At 38.5% G+C, this 16,779-nt stretch overlaps 1 protein-coding gene across 2 annotated transcripts in view; it reads left to right on the top strand.

The window, feature by feature from the left end:
• Nucleotides 1-16,779, top strand: part of NBAS (NBAS subunit of NRZ tethering complex) — a 337,182-nt gene that overhangs the window by 45,822 nt on the left and 274,581 nt on the right. For both annotated transcript variants that reach the window (XM_046661718.1, XM_046661719.1), the window contains exon 10: nucleotides 11,945-12,083. In XM_046661718.1, the coding sequence (XP_046517674.1) occupies nucleotides 11,945-12,083 (139 nt within the window). The remainder of the gene's footprint in view (nucleotides 1-11,944; nucleotides 12,084-16,779) is intronic.

Here is a 16,779-nt window from a genome sequence, read left to right on the forward strand (position 1 = left end):
GATCTGAACCTGTGAACTCTGGGCTGCTGAAGTGGAGCATGCCAAACTTAACCACTATGCCACTGGGCCAGCCCCTAAATAATAGTTTTTGTATGCGAAAAATCATTTGAAAGTGGTACACCAGTGTCTGAAGTTTGGGACATACTTCCTGCCTTAATTTTTTTTCGAGTGTTCATTGCTAGAATATAGAAGTACAATTGATCTATGTATATTGATCTTGTATCCTGCAACTTTGCTGAACTTGATTAATTCTAGTAGATTTTTGGTGGAATTCCTTGGCCGTTTTTTTCCTTTCCTACTCTGTATATTCTTTATAGGCGACCTTAACCAAACTCTTAAATGCATATGTGATATCTCCAAAATTTGTATCCTATAAGTTACTCCTGGGCCACAGAGCTATTTTATCCATCTGCATACAGAACACCTTTTCCTGGATAGCTCACAAGTACCTCATACTCATTATATTCTAACTGCATTAGTCATTTTTTACCTCCAAATCTGCATTTTCTTCTGTATTCCCAAATCTCTATACAGAGCATTTCCACCAGGCCAAAATCTGAGATTCACCTTAGATAACTCTCTTAACTCATTCTTATGAATCTTTAAGACTTATTGATTCTTCTTCTCTAATATATCTCAAGTCTATCTCCTCGTCTCCATTTCTGCTGCCGTCCTTATAGTTCAGACACTTATCACTTTTTTATCCAATTTGTTATCAAATGTGTTCCCTCCTTCCTGTCTGATCCTCCTTTACTTTGTTTTCTAGTATGTTTCTAGCAAGGAATACAGATCTTAAAATGCAAGTCTGATTATCTAATTAAAAAATGCTTCTCTAATTTCCTTAGCCATTGGGATAGAGATATAACTCCTTAGTTCAGTATTAGAGACATTTTCTAGTTTGGCCTTTAACCTATCTAGCTGCCTGTCACACCCCCTCATGCTTCTTTGCTATAGACCCACCATTGGCACACTTTTTCTGTAAGAGGCTGGATGGTATCTGTTGGAACTACTCAACTCTTCCATTGTAGTATGAAAGCAGCTATAGACAACAGGTAAATGAATGAATGACTGTGTTCCAATAAAGCTTTATTTACAAACATAAGAGGTGGACCAGATTTGGTCCATGGGCTGTAGTTTGCTGACCCCTCCTCTAGATGACTCTAGACGTTTGTGAATTCTTGCATTTCTCAAAATGTCCTTGTTCTTTAAGGTCTTTATACTTGTTTTCTCCTCTGCCTGGAACATTGTTCTTGGTTTTTTCCATCTGTCTATCTGCTCTATAATGTTTGATTGGGCTGACCCTTTAGACTCCATCTTTATGCTGCTAAGAAAGAATACATTCATTTTGTTCAATAGGTAATAGTTTATTAGGCTGTGGCCTCCCTGAGGGCCAGCACCCTGTCTTAGTGCTGTATCGTCAGTGCTCAGCTCCATGCTTTGCATGGAGCATCTCAGTAAATTTTGATTCAATTGTTAATGTTTATTTGGCTTGGCCAAAACATATAACGAAGGGAAAAAGCAACACTGATATGCACTGGAATGTAAACTTATGAGGGCAGGACTTTATCTGTGTTACTTCTAGCTCTATTTTTAGTACTTAGAACAGGGTCTGGCACATAGGGTGCTCAGTAAATATTTGTTGAGTAAATGAGTGAAAGCCTGACTTTGGAAGAATTAAAATTTAAGAGCTCAGGTTGAACAGTTGCATGGATAGAAGTCCTGAGACAGGTTTTTTCCAACTTTTCTTGGGTAAAATTACAGTCTTCTTATTAACCCACAAGACTAAATTTCTTGAGGCAGAAAAGTCAGTTCCCTTATACAGTATTTCCTACACTGCTAGCACAGTACCTTGCAAATGTCAGGCACTCCCTAAATAGATATTGAATTGACCTGAAGTTAAGATTGTAATAGAGGAAATTAACTTTATAGAGCCTTCACTGATTACCATTACTTACATATACTGAATCCCAGTCTTCGCTTTCTTTAAGAGGGTGTCATAACTGCTCTTGTGTTGATGGAGAAACTGAAGCTCCTAGAGGTTAAGAAACTTTTCTAAGATAGCATGACTATTAAGTAGTAAACTCATGTCATCTGATACCAATGCTCAGTAGGCTTTTCTCTGTACCAGGGGTTGGCAGACTATGGCCTGTGGGCCAAATATGGCCTGTTTTTGTATGACCGATAAGCCAAGAATGGATTTTACACTTTTTTAAATGTTTGAAAAAAAAATCAAAAGAATATTTTATGACTCATGGAAATTAATGAAATTCACATTTTGGTGTCCATAAATAAAGTTTTATTAGAACATAGCCACACGCTCTCTCTCTTTTTAGCATAGTGTCTGTGCTTTTCTGCACTTTGACAGAAACTTGTTATGAAAGAGACCATATGGCCCATGGAGCCTAAAATATTTATTGTCTGGCCCTTTACAGAAAGTGTTTCCGACTTCTGTTCTCTGCCAGCCAACCCTCTACCTGAGTGTGCGTCCAGTTCTGCTTGGCAGGCGTAAAGTAAGGAGTATTGGACTCTATAGATTTTCCTATACCTCTTGATTCTAAATTATGAATTGTATTTTAAGCGCTTTATAACCAGCTACCACTCAATTTTAAACACATTAAATGCCCAATTATCAAATTGCCAGGAAAATGAAATGACTTTTTTACTGAACTCACCAGTCTCTAATAGTGCTTTTTCCATCCAAGAAAAATTCTCATGTTTTGTCTTTAACAATTAACCTTCCAATATAATCAGTTTCCTGTGATCATCCTTAAGCATGTGTTGACTAAAGAGTGTGATGCTTCATAATCTGATTTATAGTGACCCGTGTTCTCTAGAGCTCAGATTATAGATTCAAGCACAGTGTAAAGCTATGCATTCTCGAAGTGTGGTCCCTATGCCAGTAGCATCAGAATCACCGGGAGAGGTTGCTAAAAATGCAGATTCTTGGACTCGACTCTACACCTCCTGAGTCAGACCCCTGGAGGAGGGGCCCAGCAATCTGTGGTTTTACAAGTCCTCTTGGTGATTCTAACGCGTACTTATGTTTGAGAACATTGATGTAAAGAGTCACTATTTTGTATGTTTTCTTCTTATAAGCTCTTGATCTGATAATAAAGATAACCAGAATTTTAAATATTGAGCTAGTAAGATTTTTGTAGTCAAGAATGCTTAAGATATACTAACATGAATTAAAATTGGGAAAATTTCAATTATCCCAAGAGATGAATGGCTTCTAGTTGTGTGGCAGTTAGGTAACATTTTCTTGAGCCCTTATTTGCAGGCATGGTCGTAAGCATTTTTAAATTTTGGGACGTGTACTTTTCTTCTTGCTTTCTTTCTTCTTCTCTCGTATTTTTTTTCTTACTTGCTGGTTGTATGCCGCAAGCCCATTGGTCATTAGGCAGAGTATAATAAGAGTATCTTGCTCTATTATTTCAAACCAGCTTCCTCAGCTTTAAAGAGTTTTAACCACTAGATGGCAGATTCTTCCAACAATTGCTAGATTGGAGAACATTCTTAATAAACCATTTATAATTCCTGGAGTGCATTTGTAGTGTCACGTCTAGCTCTCCCAGTGCATCAGTAGTATCATGTCTGGTGTGATCCTTTGGGGCAGGCATTCTGTCCCTACCTTCCTTTCCTCAGATGGCCTTGACCACCCCCTTATTACTGCCCTTGGTCTGCTCTGGCCTTTGCCTTTCCCCCTGCTCATTTAATTCATGGCTCCTTGGGGTTTTTGCCACATCAGTCACAGTTTGTTTTTGTTGTCTGATACCTATGTTCCTGCTTTGAGTTTTAGACTCTTCGAATGTCAGAGCTGGAAAAGAGTTTCCTCGGTCATTTGGCTCATCCTCTTCATTTCTCAGGTGGGAGAACTGAAGCCTGGAGAGGTTAAGCCAAGGACAAGGACTGTGTCTTATTTATCTTTGTGCCCCTGTAGTTCTTCGCACATAGTGCACAGACAGACGTTTCCTGAGTGAAACGACTGGTACATACTGTGAAGGGTGCAGACACTGTCTCTGTGCCTGGGTGGCTCAAGTTTAACAGTGGAGGCAGGCTTTAAACAACTGTGATAGTACAGAAGGAAGAAGGTGATGAGTGCCCAGGAACGAGCAAGGTAAGCCATTTGTATTGTTAAGGGCCCCCTGGAGCTTCTGTCCTGCTCCTTCTGCTTGTCTTTTACAGGCTGGTAACACTCACTGCATTTCTTATCATTCTCCGAACACACCGTTTACAAACTCATCTCGGTGCTCTTGTACCTCAAGTTCCCTTGTCTCAGAATGCTCTTTACCTGACCTCTTTACCTGTCTGGGAAGTTGTTTAAAGGAGAAACCTTTCGCTGGTGTTACCCTGTGAAGGCTTCCTTGGCCTCTTCCTCCATGCAGTTAATCTGTCCTTCAGGCGTTTTTGCCCCTAACTCAAAGGCCCTTGAAGAGGTTCTTTGCAGCAGTGGTCTGTGTTGGCTTGTCCTTTCCCCCGGAGTGGACTCAACTCATTTTCATTCCTGTGTATGACTATATGTCCAAGGCCATCTGAGGAAATGAACGTAGGGACAGAAAACGTGCCCCTTAGCGTGACACCGTAGGTGATACTGATGCACTGGGAGAGCTAACTATGACACTATGAATTCATTCCAGGAAGAACTATAAATGGTTTACTACGAAAGTTCTTTAGGGGCCGGCTCCGTGGCCGAGTAGTTAAGTTCACGCGCTCCGCTTCTGCGGCCCAGGGTTTTGCCAGTTCGGATCCTGGGCACTGGCATGGCACTGCTCATCAGGCCATGCTGAGGCAGCATCCCACATGCCACAACTAGAAGGACCCACAACTAAAAATACACAACTCTGTACCAGGGGGCTTTGGGGAGAAAAAGGAAAAATAAAAAATCTTTGTAAAAAAAAGAAGGTTCTTTAGTTGTCTAGCACACTCCTCATTGCTTAGCACACAGTTTGCGTTTAGTAAATATTGATGGGATGAAGGGAATTTCTTAAGATTATATAGTTATTTTGTTGCAAAGGTATTTGAACCTGATACCTCTGATTCCTAGACCCGTGATTTTCCTCTTTTCCACAAAATTTTGAGGTTGAAGATTATTGGGAAAATTAATCTCTCGTTTTTGTTAAGGAGAAGTAAAGTTTTAACTCCCACATATCATGAGCTTTAGTCTAGAAAATTTAATTGGTACTGTAGAAATTCTGTTTTGCTTTGTATCTTTATAGAATAATTTAAAAACACTTGTTTGCTTCAAAATGTGATTCTTGAAGTGAACACTTAACAGCTGAATATCCTGCATATTTAAGGAGGTAATGATTACCACTGTGTGTAAATATTCTGGGTGGGGGAAGTTACTGCAACAGAAAGGAGCATTCATGATATGTTATTTTCTACATTATTGTCTGTGGACTTGATCTTTCCTAAAATCCAAAAATCCTTTCAGTAGTAAATCACAGAATGCTTAAGATATACCCATTAATGTATAAACAGCCTGAAAATGTCACAAAGCAAATTATATGCTAATTTCATTTTCAGTATTTGACAAGACTTGTGGGTTGATGCTAAGTGTTAAAGCTGATTCACTGAATTTCTTTTCGTGGACTTCATTAACTGTAAAAATTTTTGTATATCATTTGAGATACTGTATCTTGATGTTCCCCTTTTTAAGTTAAAAAAAAAAGAGAGAGAAAAGTACAGAGTATGATGTAATGAACACCTAAGTACTACTACCCAGAATTAACAAATATTAAGATTGTCTTTTTTTTTTTTTCCTGAAGAAGATTAACCTTGAGTAACATCTGTTGCCAATCTTGCTCTTTTTTTGCTTGAGGAAGATTAGCCCTGAGCTAGCATCTGTTGTTGGTCTTCCTCCACTTTATATGTGTGTCACCGCCACAACATGGCTAACGAGTGGTGTAGGTTGGCGCCTGGAATCCAAACCTGCACACCCAAACCGCTGAAGCAGAGTGTGCTGAACTTAACCAACAGGCCACAGGGCCAGCCCCAAGGTTGTCTTTTTTAATTAAGATATGTGAGTGTGTACATGCACACAAATATATAAATGTAAGAGAGAGACAATAGTACAAACAAAATTTCCTCCCTCCATTTCTTTGTCTTACTTCTCCTTTCTGGAGGCGACTGCTCTCATATTGGTATGTGACTTTCCAATATGTGTTTTTGTATTTGTTCCTTGTATACTGTATATATTTCTCTGAACAATTTATTGAATTTATTTATGCATACCTTTTAAACATTTAAAATATTTCTAATTTTCTTGCATTATAAATATTGCTGCACAAAATGTTCTTTTCCAAGAGATAAATATTCCTGTGTTAGACTGTTTCCAGAGTTCTCTTAGAATGCAGTTTGTGGGATTGTTGGGTTTGTGCATCTATTAGGTGTTGTCATGTCAGTCTCCAAAATGATTGCTCCAATCTCACCAGTAGTTTGTAGGAGTTACTGTGTCCCTAAACATTCTAGAGTGTGCGTGGCATAAATCTATGCTGTTTTGGTCTGCATTATTGGCTTTTGGATTCCTCCTTTTGTGACTTGCTTATTCTCTGTCTAGTTTTCGTTTGGGCTGGTTTGTGGGGATCTTTATAGATTCTGTCTGCTAATACTGTTAGTTTTACGTGTTGTAAATAACTTCCCCTGGTGTGTGGTTTATCTTTTCACTTTGTGGATAGAAGTTTAAGATTTTAATGTGGTCAAATTTGAAGGAGAATGTCTTAATGACAGTAGAGTAGGGTGGTATTTGCAGGTCAAGATGCACAAAGCACAGCTCATAAAGGGAAAGATTATCAGTGTGAGTCAAGTTGACTCTTCTCAAAGCTCTCCTATCCTGTACGAATTTTATGTTTGTCTAGTTCCGTTACGTCAATTTGTTCAGTTCTTTGAAAAATTCTGTTGGGATTTTATTTGAAATTGCATTCAATTTATAGATTAATTTAAGAAGAATTGACATCATTAAGATATTGAGAGTCTGTCAAAGAACATGATATTTCTCTCTCTTTATTCATGTCTTTTATGTCTTTGACAAACATTTTGAAATTTTCTTCCTGATGCTTCCCTTTACCGAATTCTCAGCTTAGCATTGTCTAGTGCCCTCTTTCTTGGTTTGTGACCCCTTTCCCCCATTTCTCCCATCTCTGTTGCCATGCCCCTTCCCTTCTCCCTGCCTTATCTTATATCTTACCACTCAGATCAGCAAGAATAAGGACGGGCAGGGGAAGAGGAGTCTCTCTAGCACTTTTCACTCTGTGTGCCTTAAGGAGAAAGATGGAGCTTAAATTCATGAGTCACTCAGGAAACATTTATTGCATATACTGTGCTGTGCCGCAGACTTCTCCCCTCTTTTCCCGCTGACTATTTTCATTTCAGTTACATGGTTTTACCAGTGGAACTTGATTCCTCTTCACTTTGGCTGGTGTTGCCCAGGAAGCCTATTCTGACACTGCGTTCGTGATGGAGATTTATTTATGAGGCCAGGTATCACTCTCAACCTGCTTTCCTTTTCTTAGTCACTTGTAGATTAGCCCTAGTCACATATGAGTCCTGTAAAACAGTAAGGTAATGGGCCAAATTAACATCTTGAATTGGGGTTGATACCCCTTGACATGTGTAACTGAAGATAACCCTTCAGTAAATGGAGACTGGGTTATTGTCTTCAGATAGGGCTGTCATCTTTTGCACGAGTTAATTCCAGACTCCCAGCTGTTCTTCCCTTTTATTTGCCCATAATTAGAGAGCAAGCATTCTGAATGCAGAGAGCATACTTGTGCATCTCCGTGGACTTAGGGCTCTGCACATTGTCTGGCACACAGTAGCTACCAGTTAACCATGTTGTGAATACGTTGATGAAGTTGTCTCTGTTCCTCCCGTTTAAACACACATAAGCACACATGCCTGCTTGCATGTGTGAACATGTGTGCATTCTTGTAGTTGGAGCGTCAGCGTCCCAAAGCTGCCATACCATCTGGTGGGAACAAGACTTGATTAGTTCCATCATTCTGCCTCTTTATCCACCTACCCTTCAGTCTGGCATGAGTGGAGGAAAGGTTGTTTGGAAGCAGATATTGAATCATTTTTGTTATTAATGGAGCTTATCATGTTGTAGCCAATTTGATCTATGCATGGCCATGATATTTATCAGAATTCATAGAGAGGAAATGTATTCTAGTATCAAGACCAGGAGATAATAAACTGAAATCTCAGTTAGCTCTGTATCTCTTTCATTACTCAGGCAACTTAAAGTTTTATATGTATATTTTTTAATCTTATAATTAGATAAGACACCCATCCTCTCCATGACATAGTAATGCAAATGAAATAATAATGCTCAATCCCTTGAGAAAAGAATTATACTGTTAATAGAAATATATATGTTGCACGTTGAACAGAGGAAAACTATTTTAGTTATCAGGATCTGCTGTATCCTGAGAATTGTCAATTAGTTTTTATTTTTATGATAATTATAGGTTACTGATTTTTAAAGGTGAGTTTTATGAATCACATGATTTCTGTTTGAAAAAATGTTGTGATTAAATTTGGAAATGTAAATATTAAAATTTACCTGTTTTGTTCTATTTATTCAGAGGACTTTTTCCTAACAAATTGAGTTTTGAAAAAAAAATTACTTATGAGAAGTTTGAAGCATGTTCATAGAGAGAATAGTATACTGACTCCCTTGTTTCTGTCATTCAGTTTAACGATCAGCTCATGGCCAATCTCATTTCATCTCTATCCCCAGCCATTCCTTCACCCACCTGTTCCTGCATTATTTTGAAGTAAATCCTGGACAGCATACTATTTCATCTAAATATTTCAGTGTGTATTTCTAAAAAATAAGGACTCTAAAAAACATAAACATGAAACAATTATCACAGCTGAAGATAATTAACAGTGATTTGTCAATGTCCTCACATATCCAGACTGTGTTCTCTTTTAATCTGCTCTCCATTTTCTCCTGTCTTTTGCTCTTTTGCTCTGAGTGAGTGTATGTGTGCATGCATATGCATGTGACTGTGACTGTGTTCTGAAGAAACCGGGTCATTTTTTTCTGTAGTTTCCTACTGTCTAGATTTTTTAGATTTCCCATTGTTTAGGTCGCATCTTTGTAGTGTTGTTTTAAAGTGTTTTTCTTTTATCAGCTGTAGTGTCTTCAGATTGGTAGTTAGATCCGGAAGAATAATGTGATTTTATCTGCACTAGATATACCCTTTTTTTGGAAATTATTTTGGTGGAAAAGAATCATTTGAGCAGAACGGGTGCTCTAGGCAAGTAATACTCATATTTCTAGCTTGACTGTGGACCCAACTCTCTTTTGCCCTGGTGAACAGGGTCAATTATGTGTTAGCTCTGAGGACTGGCCTAGGGTAGAAACAGCACAAATGGGTTGCTGTAAGGCATCTTCTCAAAATTTGTTACTCCGATGTGCTGTGATGTACAATTGTTAGAGCCATATGGAAAAGCAGTGGGAGAAAGGCTTTGAGTGAAGGCTCAAGTTCTGTTTCTGTGAATAAACCACATTTATATTACACTATGAATTTTGAGATTTTGAATTAGGCTAAGCTCCATGGCTAAACGTAGAGGGATTTTATGCAGTTTTGAAAGTTTTACGTCTGGCTGTATGTGGTAGAGATGAGGTTTTTGTTGTTGTTTTTAACTTAGTTCAGAAACAGATGTTAGAAAGCAAGTGGTCAAATGAGAAGAGAGCAGTTGGTGGAATTAATCTGACAGGTCATCTGAGTTCTAGGGCTGGGAAGGAAACAGGTGTATATTAGTTTCCTATGACCTAACAGTTTAGACCATGGTGCTTAAACAAACTTATTATCTTATAGTTCTGGAGGTAGGAAGTTTGAAATGGGTCTCACTGAGCTAAAGTCAACAGATTTTCATTGATTTTAATCAATCAAACACAGCAGAGCTGGGTTGTTTCTGGAGCTCAGGGGGAGAATCTGTTTTCTTGCCTTTTCCTGCTTCTAGAGGCTGCCCCGCTTCCTTGGCTCATGGCCCCTTCTGCCTTCAAAGCCAGCAGTGGCCAGTTGAGTCTCTCTCACGTCGCATCACTCTGACACTGACTCTCTGCCTCCCTCTTCCACTTTTAAGGACCCTTGTGGTTATACTGGGCCACCTGGATAATCTAGGATAATCTCCCTGTTTTAAAGTCAGTTGATTAGCAACCTTAAATCCATGTAACATACATGTTCATAGGTTCCAGGGATTAAGACATGGATAGCTGTTGGGGGGGCCATTATTCTGCCTGTCACACAAGGCGAGCAGAATTCACAGGGGACAGGCGTTGCTTTCTGCACTAATACAGTTCTTTATAACTACCCTTGAGCATACACTTCTACTGGTCTTGAAGGGGAAATATTGAGAGCTCCTGGTGTTACATCATGAGGTACTTATATTTATAATTATATAACTTTAAAACTTAACATTGGCTAACATAACCATATAACTGAGTCAATCTGTTGATATGCTAGCTCTAAGGAACCTTATGAAGTGTTGTTTTCTTTCACCTTTTGATTTCTGTGCAGAAACTAAAATTTTTTATCTTTTTGCTTTTCTATGAGCATGACCTAGAAAAAGGTAAATACTAATATGTGTGGTGAACTGCGTCCTCTTTTTGATAAACTAGGAGCCCGATGATGACAGATTTAATATACATTTTGACATAAAGGGAGTTTGATATAGTTTTGTGTCATTCGGACAGTGGTAGATTGTGTGTGGGGAGCATTATGTGGACATGACTGGTGAAACCTCTCTTTTGAAGTCTTTTTCTCTCTCTTAGGCAGCCGGAAATTTCCAAAGCATGGGGGAGGGACTTTTCAAAAAATTCAGACATTAGGAAGTCTGTGGCTTCTCTCTTCTCTTACTCTTACCACCTTATTGTCATTGGGAACAAGAAATAATTCACTGGTAATTGTAGTATTCCCTTTAATATAACAGAACTTCTACTTTCAAACTTTTTTCTTTTCAGACAGGGATTATGATGTCTGTTATACAGTTTCCTGCCAGATTTACAGAATATAATTTTAAAAACATAACTTTAAAAACCATGATCGTTTGGGTTCCATTATTAATCAGCTTAGTTTGTACAGTGGTTGCATAGTCTTTGACTTTCGGTATATGTTAGGCTCTTTGCTCTGTTGGTAACTGACCTCTAATTGCTGATGAAGTATAACAAACAGGAAAGTGAGCCTGTCCTAATGTGCAGCTATCCTCCTGCAGTCTTGTTTCAATATCGTGATTACTGCACGGTTGTGTTCCCTCCGCAGTGTTCCCAGTTGTCATTTCCTCCTCACATCTGTAATCGTGCCCTCACTGCATCCAGTGCACTGCTGTAGTTAATCTACTTGTATCTGGGGGAGGCGACCCATCTGTTTATTAAAGTTTATTGGTGTGGATGCCCTCAGTTTCTTTGATATTCAGTGGTCAACTTTAAAGCACTTTTTCTCATTTCTAAGTTCCTGTCTGGGTTTTAGGTGCTTGAATACTTAAGCCTTGCCTCTGTGTGAGTGAAGGTGAAATTCTAGTTGAAAAACCATCTCATTTCTTTTTTTTTTTTTTAAAGATTTTATTTTTTCCTTTTTCTCCCCAAAGCCCCCTGGTACATAGTTGTGTATTCTTCGTTGTGGGTTCTTCTAGTTGTGGCATGTGGGACGCTGCCTCAGCGTGGTCTGATGAGCAGTGCCATGTCCGCGCCCAGGATTCGAACTAACGAAACACTGGGCCGCCTGCAGCGGAGCGCGCTAACTTAACCACTCGGCCACGGGGCCAGCCCCCCATCTCATTTCTTTTTGATTGTTTCCTCTAAAATATTTTACCCTCTAGGTTGGTGTATAGTAATTTGACTGTAGTTGTCCTTGTGAAGGTGACTGTTTCTGCTCTCTTTGTTTTAATGTAGTTCATAAATGCAATTTATTAATTTTTTATTTTTCTCTTTTAGACTTTTACTGGTTGGTGGTTGTGAAACTGCTGAAGTGGGCACATCAAAAGCTTCTAGCTCTGGCCTTTCTGCCTGGAGAGTTCTTTCAGGATCACCCTATTATAAGCAGGTTACTAATGGTGGAGACAGGGTCACTGCAGTAAGTATTGGTTATGGCATTTCACTTTGCTAAGAGGTCTCAGACAGGGAGCTCTTTGTAAGATATAGAGAAAGAAATCATTTGTTTTAAATGAGGAAGGTGACTTCTTGCTAGCAAAATTTTAGTATTTCTTTCAAATATCTAGTGTATCCAAAGCATATTGTATTTAACTTGGTCTCATTTTTAGTAACAATATTTGCACATATTAGAAAAGCAACCTAACAGTCCTGTTACTCGCATTTGCTTATTTAGACATTAACATTTATCAAGCACTTTTTATGTGCTGGCAACTGTTTATTAGTTGTGCTGTTACGTTTATTAGCTCGTTTAATTCTCAGTAACCCTTTGAGGTAGATATTGTTGCTATCCGGAGTCTATTGATGAGGGAAGGCAAGTGTAATTAAGTAACTTGCTCTGGGTCACCCAGCTAGCAAGGGGCAGAATTAGAGTATAAACTCTGGCAGAAGTTCCCCTGTTAACAACCGTGGTATACTTCCTTCCATTTTGTTACATATTTGTGTGGACTCTTCATCCATCCATTCACTTATTCGTTCTGTAATCGAGCTTCTCTTTTGTATCAGGCACTCCTTTATGCTGTGTCAGTCAGTATAGGCTAGGCTTTGATGTAATAATAAAACGGTCACATAAATAAATGGAAAATCCTGACATTTCTGTAGGTGACAACGTAAAAATTTATTCCTTATTTGTGGCAAATCCTACTGTTGCTACCATGAATCCCTGGACAGCTTGTTCCAAATGATGATTAAAGCATCAGTGGAGGCTAGTGACCTCTTGAGGTCTCACTATGTCAATTTCTGGCTTTAGGGAGGGGAAGAGAGGGCTAAAGGTACAACTTTTTACTGTCTTAACACCAGAACCAACATTGCTTTTGCTCACAGTTCATTTGTTGTAACAATCACGTGGCCCCTCCTACCTTCAAGGGGCCTGGAAAGTAGTTTTCTCTGTGTCCAGAAAGGTGAGAAAAACTACATAAAGGTGAATACTAATTGTGTCTACTGTATTGGCCATCCTGTAACATTATATATCTTCGTTTCTTGTGTAAACTGCATGAAAACAAGTACTTGCTCATAATTATGCACCTGTGCTTAGCACACTGCCTGATTTGTAACGGGCACTCAAATAATTTTTTTTGAGTGAGGGAAGAAACCAAGAAATTAAAGAGAAACATAACACAAGTGAATGTGCTATGCTGTTTCTTCCTATAATGAATGTTTTTGTCCATTATTTCTGTCTTAAAATATATTGATTTTAAAATAATTCTCTAAAACAATGAATGGTTAAAGGTTTTGAGGTTGAAAAGGAAATAATGAAGTACTTTTGAAAAGAAATCATTAGCGATTATAGAAAGCTTCCACTATTTTTTTCCTTTAGCTTTTATCATATACTCAAATATGAGATTGTGAACTTAACCCAACAAAGTAGTAGTTTTTTCAAAAAATTAGGTCGACTTATTGGTTTATAGGGCACCAGACCTTAAAACAGTTTGTATTTGTAGATAGATTTATATAGTACTGAGCTCTGTGCTTTTTCTTCCATTCATTATCCATCTATTCATTCTAGCACCCATTTATTCTCTCTGCAGGACCCAGTGAGGAGTCCAGAGTGAGTAGTGTTAGCCACATGTCTCAGATAAGGAGCCTAAGGCCTTTTGAGATCTCAACAACTGAAAATAGGGGAACACAAGTGGAACCAGATCTTCTAGCTCCTTCCCCCACTCCCCAGAGGGAGTTATATTCATGTTATTGGCACTGTCAAATTCATGCTATGATGTTTACCCCATCATTTCTTAAAAAAAGGAGTGAGGTAGGAGTTGCTGATGCACATTCGACATACTATTTCATATTTGCAGGAATTTACTCGTGTCTCTCTAATTTAGTTCATACCCAGCTTGTAGTTTTGTATGTGAGATGTATCAGGGCAGATCTTGGAAAGAGTTTGAACAATTTTATCTCTTGACTCTGTCTAAGTGTGAAGTATGCAGCTTATTTTTAAATGGTTCAGTCAAAGACTAATTTTAAAAAAAGTATGTATACATACACACAGATACAGCAAATGTGGCAAAAGGTTAATCATTGGTGAACCCAGCTGAAAGGTATACCGGTGTTTCATGTAAAATCGTTTCAGCTTTTCAGTAGCTATGAAATTTGTCATAATATTTAAAGGTTGAGGGGAAAAAAGAAAAAGTAGCTAAATGTGGAGGATACAAGGAGATAAAGTGGGCAAACTCTGGAGTCTGTTTCAGGACACTGTACTCAAGTGTATTTGTGACAGAGTGGGCTGGGGAAGGGAAAGTTGCAGAGTACTGTCGCATATCATGAAGTCTTTTTTTCACCTTGACTTCCTTGAATTCTCTTGTGTTTTCACTTTGCTCCTTACCGAAGTATTGGAATCTGCTCTGCTATATACGGTTCTTCCCTCTCTGGCCTGAAGCTTTCGTGTTGGAGTCTCTTAAAAGAAAATTGCTTGTGCTCCAGCAGAATAAGTGGGGGAAAATATTGAATTGCAAATTGAATGCTCTGCTGTCTGATTCACTTCTTGAAATGCTGCAAGCATATTTTAATTACGTTAGTAGCTTTTAAATGTGTCTTGCAGCTAAACTTATGATCATTCTACATAGCCTTCCGCTAGCTCAAAGCAATTCGAAGTTATAGGATTACTTCCTTTTGTCAGGTGGAAGATATTGTCCTCCTTGAACCTCCTCTTGTTGTTTGTTTAAGGTTGCTATTGCGTTGGGGTGGATATTGACTGAAAAATGCTGCTGACGTATATGTATCTAGTCTCTCACAAGGCTGCTAGGTTGTAAAAGAGACTATGGAAAATCCAATATATGCATTGACCAAAGTTTCCAAATTAAAATGTGAGATAGTTTTATTTATTCATTTGTTCAACGTTGAGCCACAGCTCCAGGTATTAGGAATATAAAGGTAGCAGCCCTCAAGGGGTTTACTGTATTGGAAGAGACAGCGGTGTTCACAAATAAGGGCAATAAGCTTAACAGATACCAAGTTAGAGTTCAGTAGCTGGGAGAAAGGAGAGAACCCGAGCTCAGGAGTCGGAAGCCTGGGACTGGAATTCTAGCTCTTTACCTACTACTTGTGTATGAAGGCTTTTACCAGGGTCAGATGAGGTCCTCTATGTGAAGGCAGTTGATAAACGGTGAAATGATCTACAGTGTTAATCATTAGTATCTATTTGTATTTTTAAGGTTAAAATTTTAGAAAAAGTATAAAAATGAACAAAACTGACTACACTTTATGTTATTGATGCTGCTGCTTTTTAGACTGTTGTTGTGGAAAGAACACACGCTTTTTGGAATCCTGTTTCTCTGAGGAATCCTCTTTCCCTGAGAAAATAGAGGTAATCTGAAGAGTACTTCCGTAAGGTCCTGCCTGCATCTGTGCCTGCACACCATATCTTTTCGCTGGCTATTATGGATGAACTGTCCTTGCACAGCTAAGCCAGCCCTTCCGTGCATCCACTAGATCTCACACTTGCTTGTTGAAGAGTATTTGTCCTACATCATGAATTTTGCTGTCTATTAGATTTATCAGCAGACAATATTCTATTTTTTTCCATCATAAAACTCTTTACTTTTGGGGGGATTTAGACCCCACTAAGTCCTACTCCCACCCCATTTCCTTCCCTTTGTCCAGCATATTCCACAGTTGTCTATACTTGTTTCCAGTTCCTCTCTTTCCGTTCTCTTTGGAATTCAGTTCAATGGGGATTTACCTCCATCATTTCTTATTTTACCTCCATCATTATCTTATTGATGTTATAGTGCCTCCAATATTTTTACCAGCTTATCAGTTTTATTGGTATTCTTTGGTTCCTACTAATTGTTCATATAAAAATCAGTTTATTTTCCTCTTTTCCTTTCCTTTCTCCTCCCTTTTTAAGTTGTGTTATTTCTACTTTGTCAAAACACAGAATATTTACACATTAGTTTAACCTGGTTCTCACCCCTCTTTAGTCTTAGATGTCCATTTATACATTTTTAAATGCTCCCTGTCACTTCTTTTGTTGAAATTTTCCCAGTCATCTCTTGCTTGGATGAAATTATCCTCTGGTAGATGTTTTGAGAAAGGCTCATAGGTGAAGAGTTCCTTAGGTTCTTATATGTTGAAAGTTGTTTTTCCATAGCCTGCATATTTGAAGCAAAAATGTGTCTGGGTATAAAATCCTTGGTTTACCCTTTCTTTCACCAAACTTTAAAAAACCACTACTCTCTTATTACTTTACTTTGTATGTGGAATTTGAAAAATCTAATGTAACTCAAATTGTTTCCCCTTTGTATATTATTTGGCTATTTTACTTGGAGGCCTTGAAGATTTTTTAATCTTTGAAATCTAATAGCTTTCTAGGATATTTCTTGGAGTTGATTATTCTGAGTTAGTTTTCCCAGTTACCCACTGGCTCTTTTAATGTATAGATTCAGATCTTTTTCTATTTCTGGAAAGTTCTCACGGGTTACAGTTTTTGGCAGTGGTTATAGCTAGACCTCAGACCCCTTTGCTAGCTTCCCTCGTCTGTCTTCCCTTGGCCCTGCAGTATTTTTTCAGTCTGCTTTTGCTCGCCTTGTGGTCGGCCTGGGTGGGGTGGGTGGGGATATGGGATTGGCAACAGAAGTGGAGGTGACACCCTGGGATTTGGTGATTTTTCTCTTTCTACTTGG

Source organism: Equus quagga, chromosome 5, assembly GCF_021613505.1.
Source record: "Equus quagga isolate Etosha38 chromosome 5, UCLA_HA_Equagga_1.0, whole genome shotgun sequence".
Taxonomy (NCBI): domain Eukaryota; kingdom Metazoa; phylum Chordata; class Mammalia; order Perissodactyla; family Equidae; genus Equus; species Equus quagga.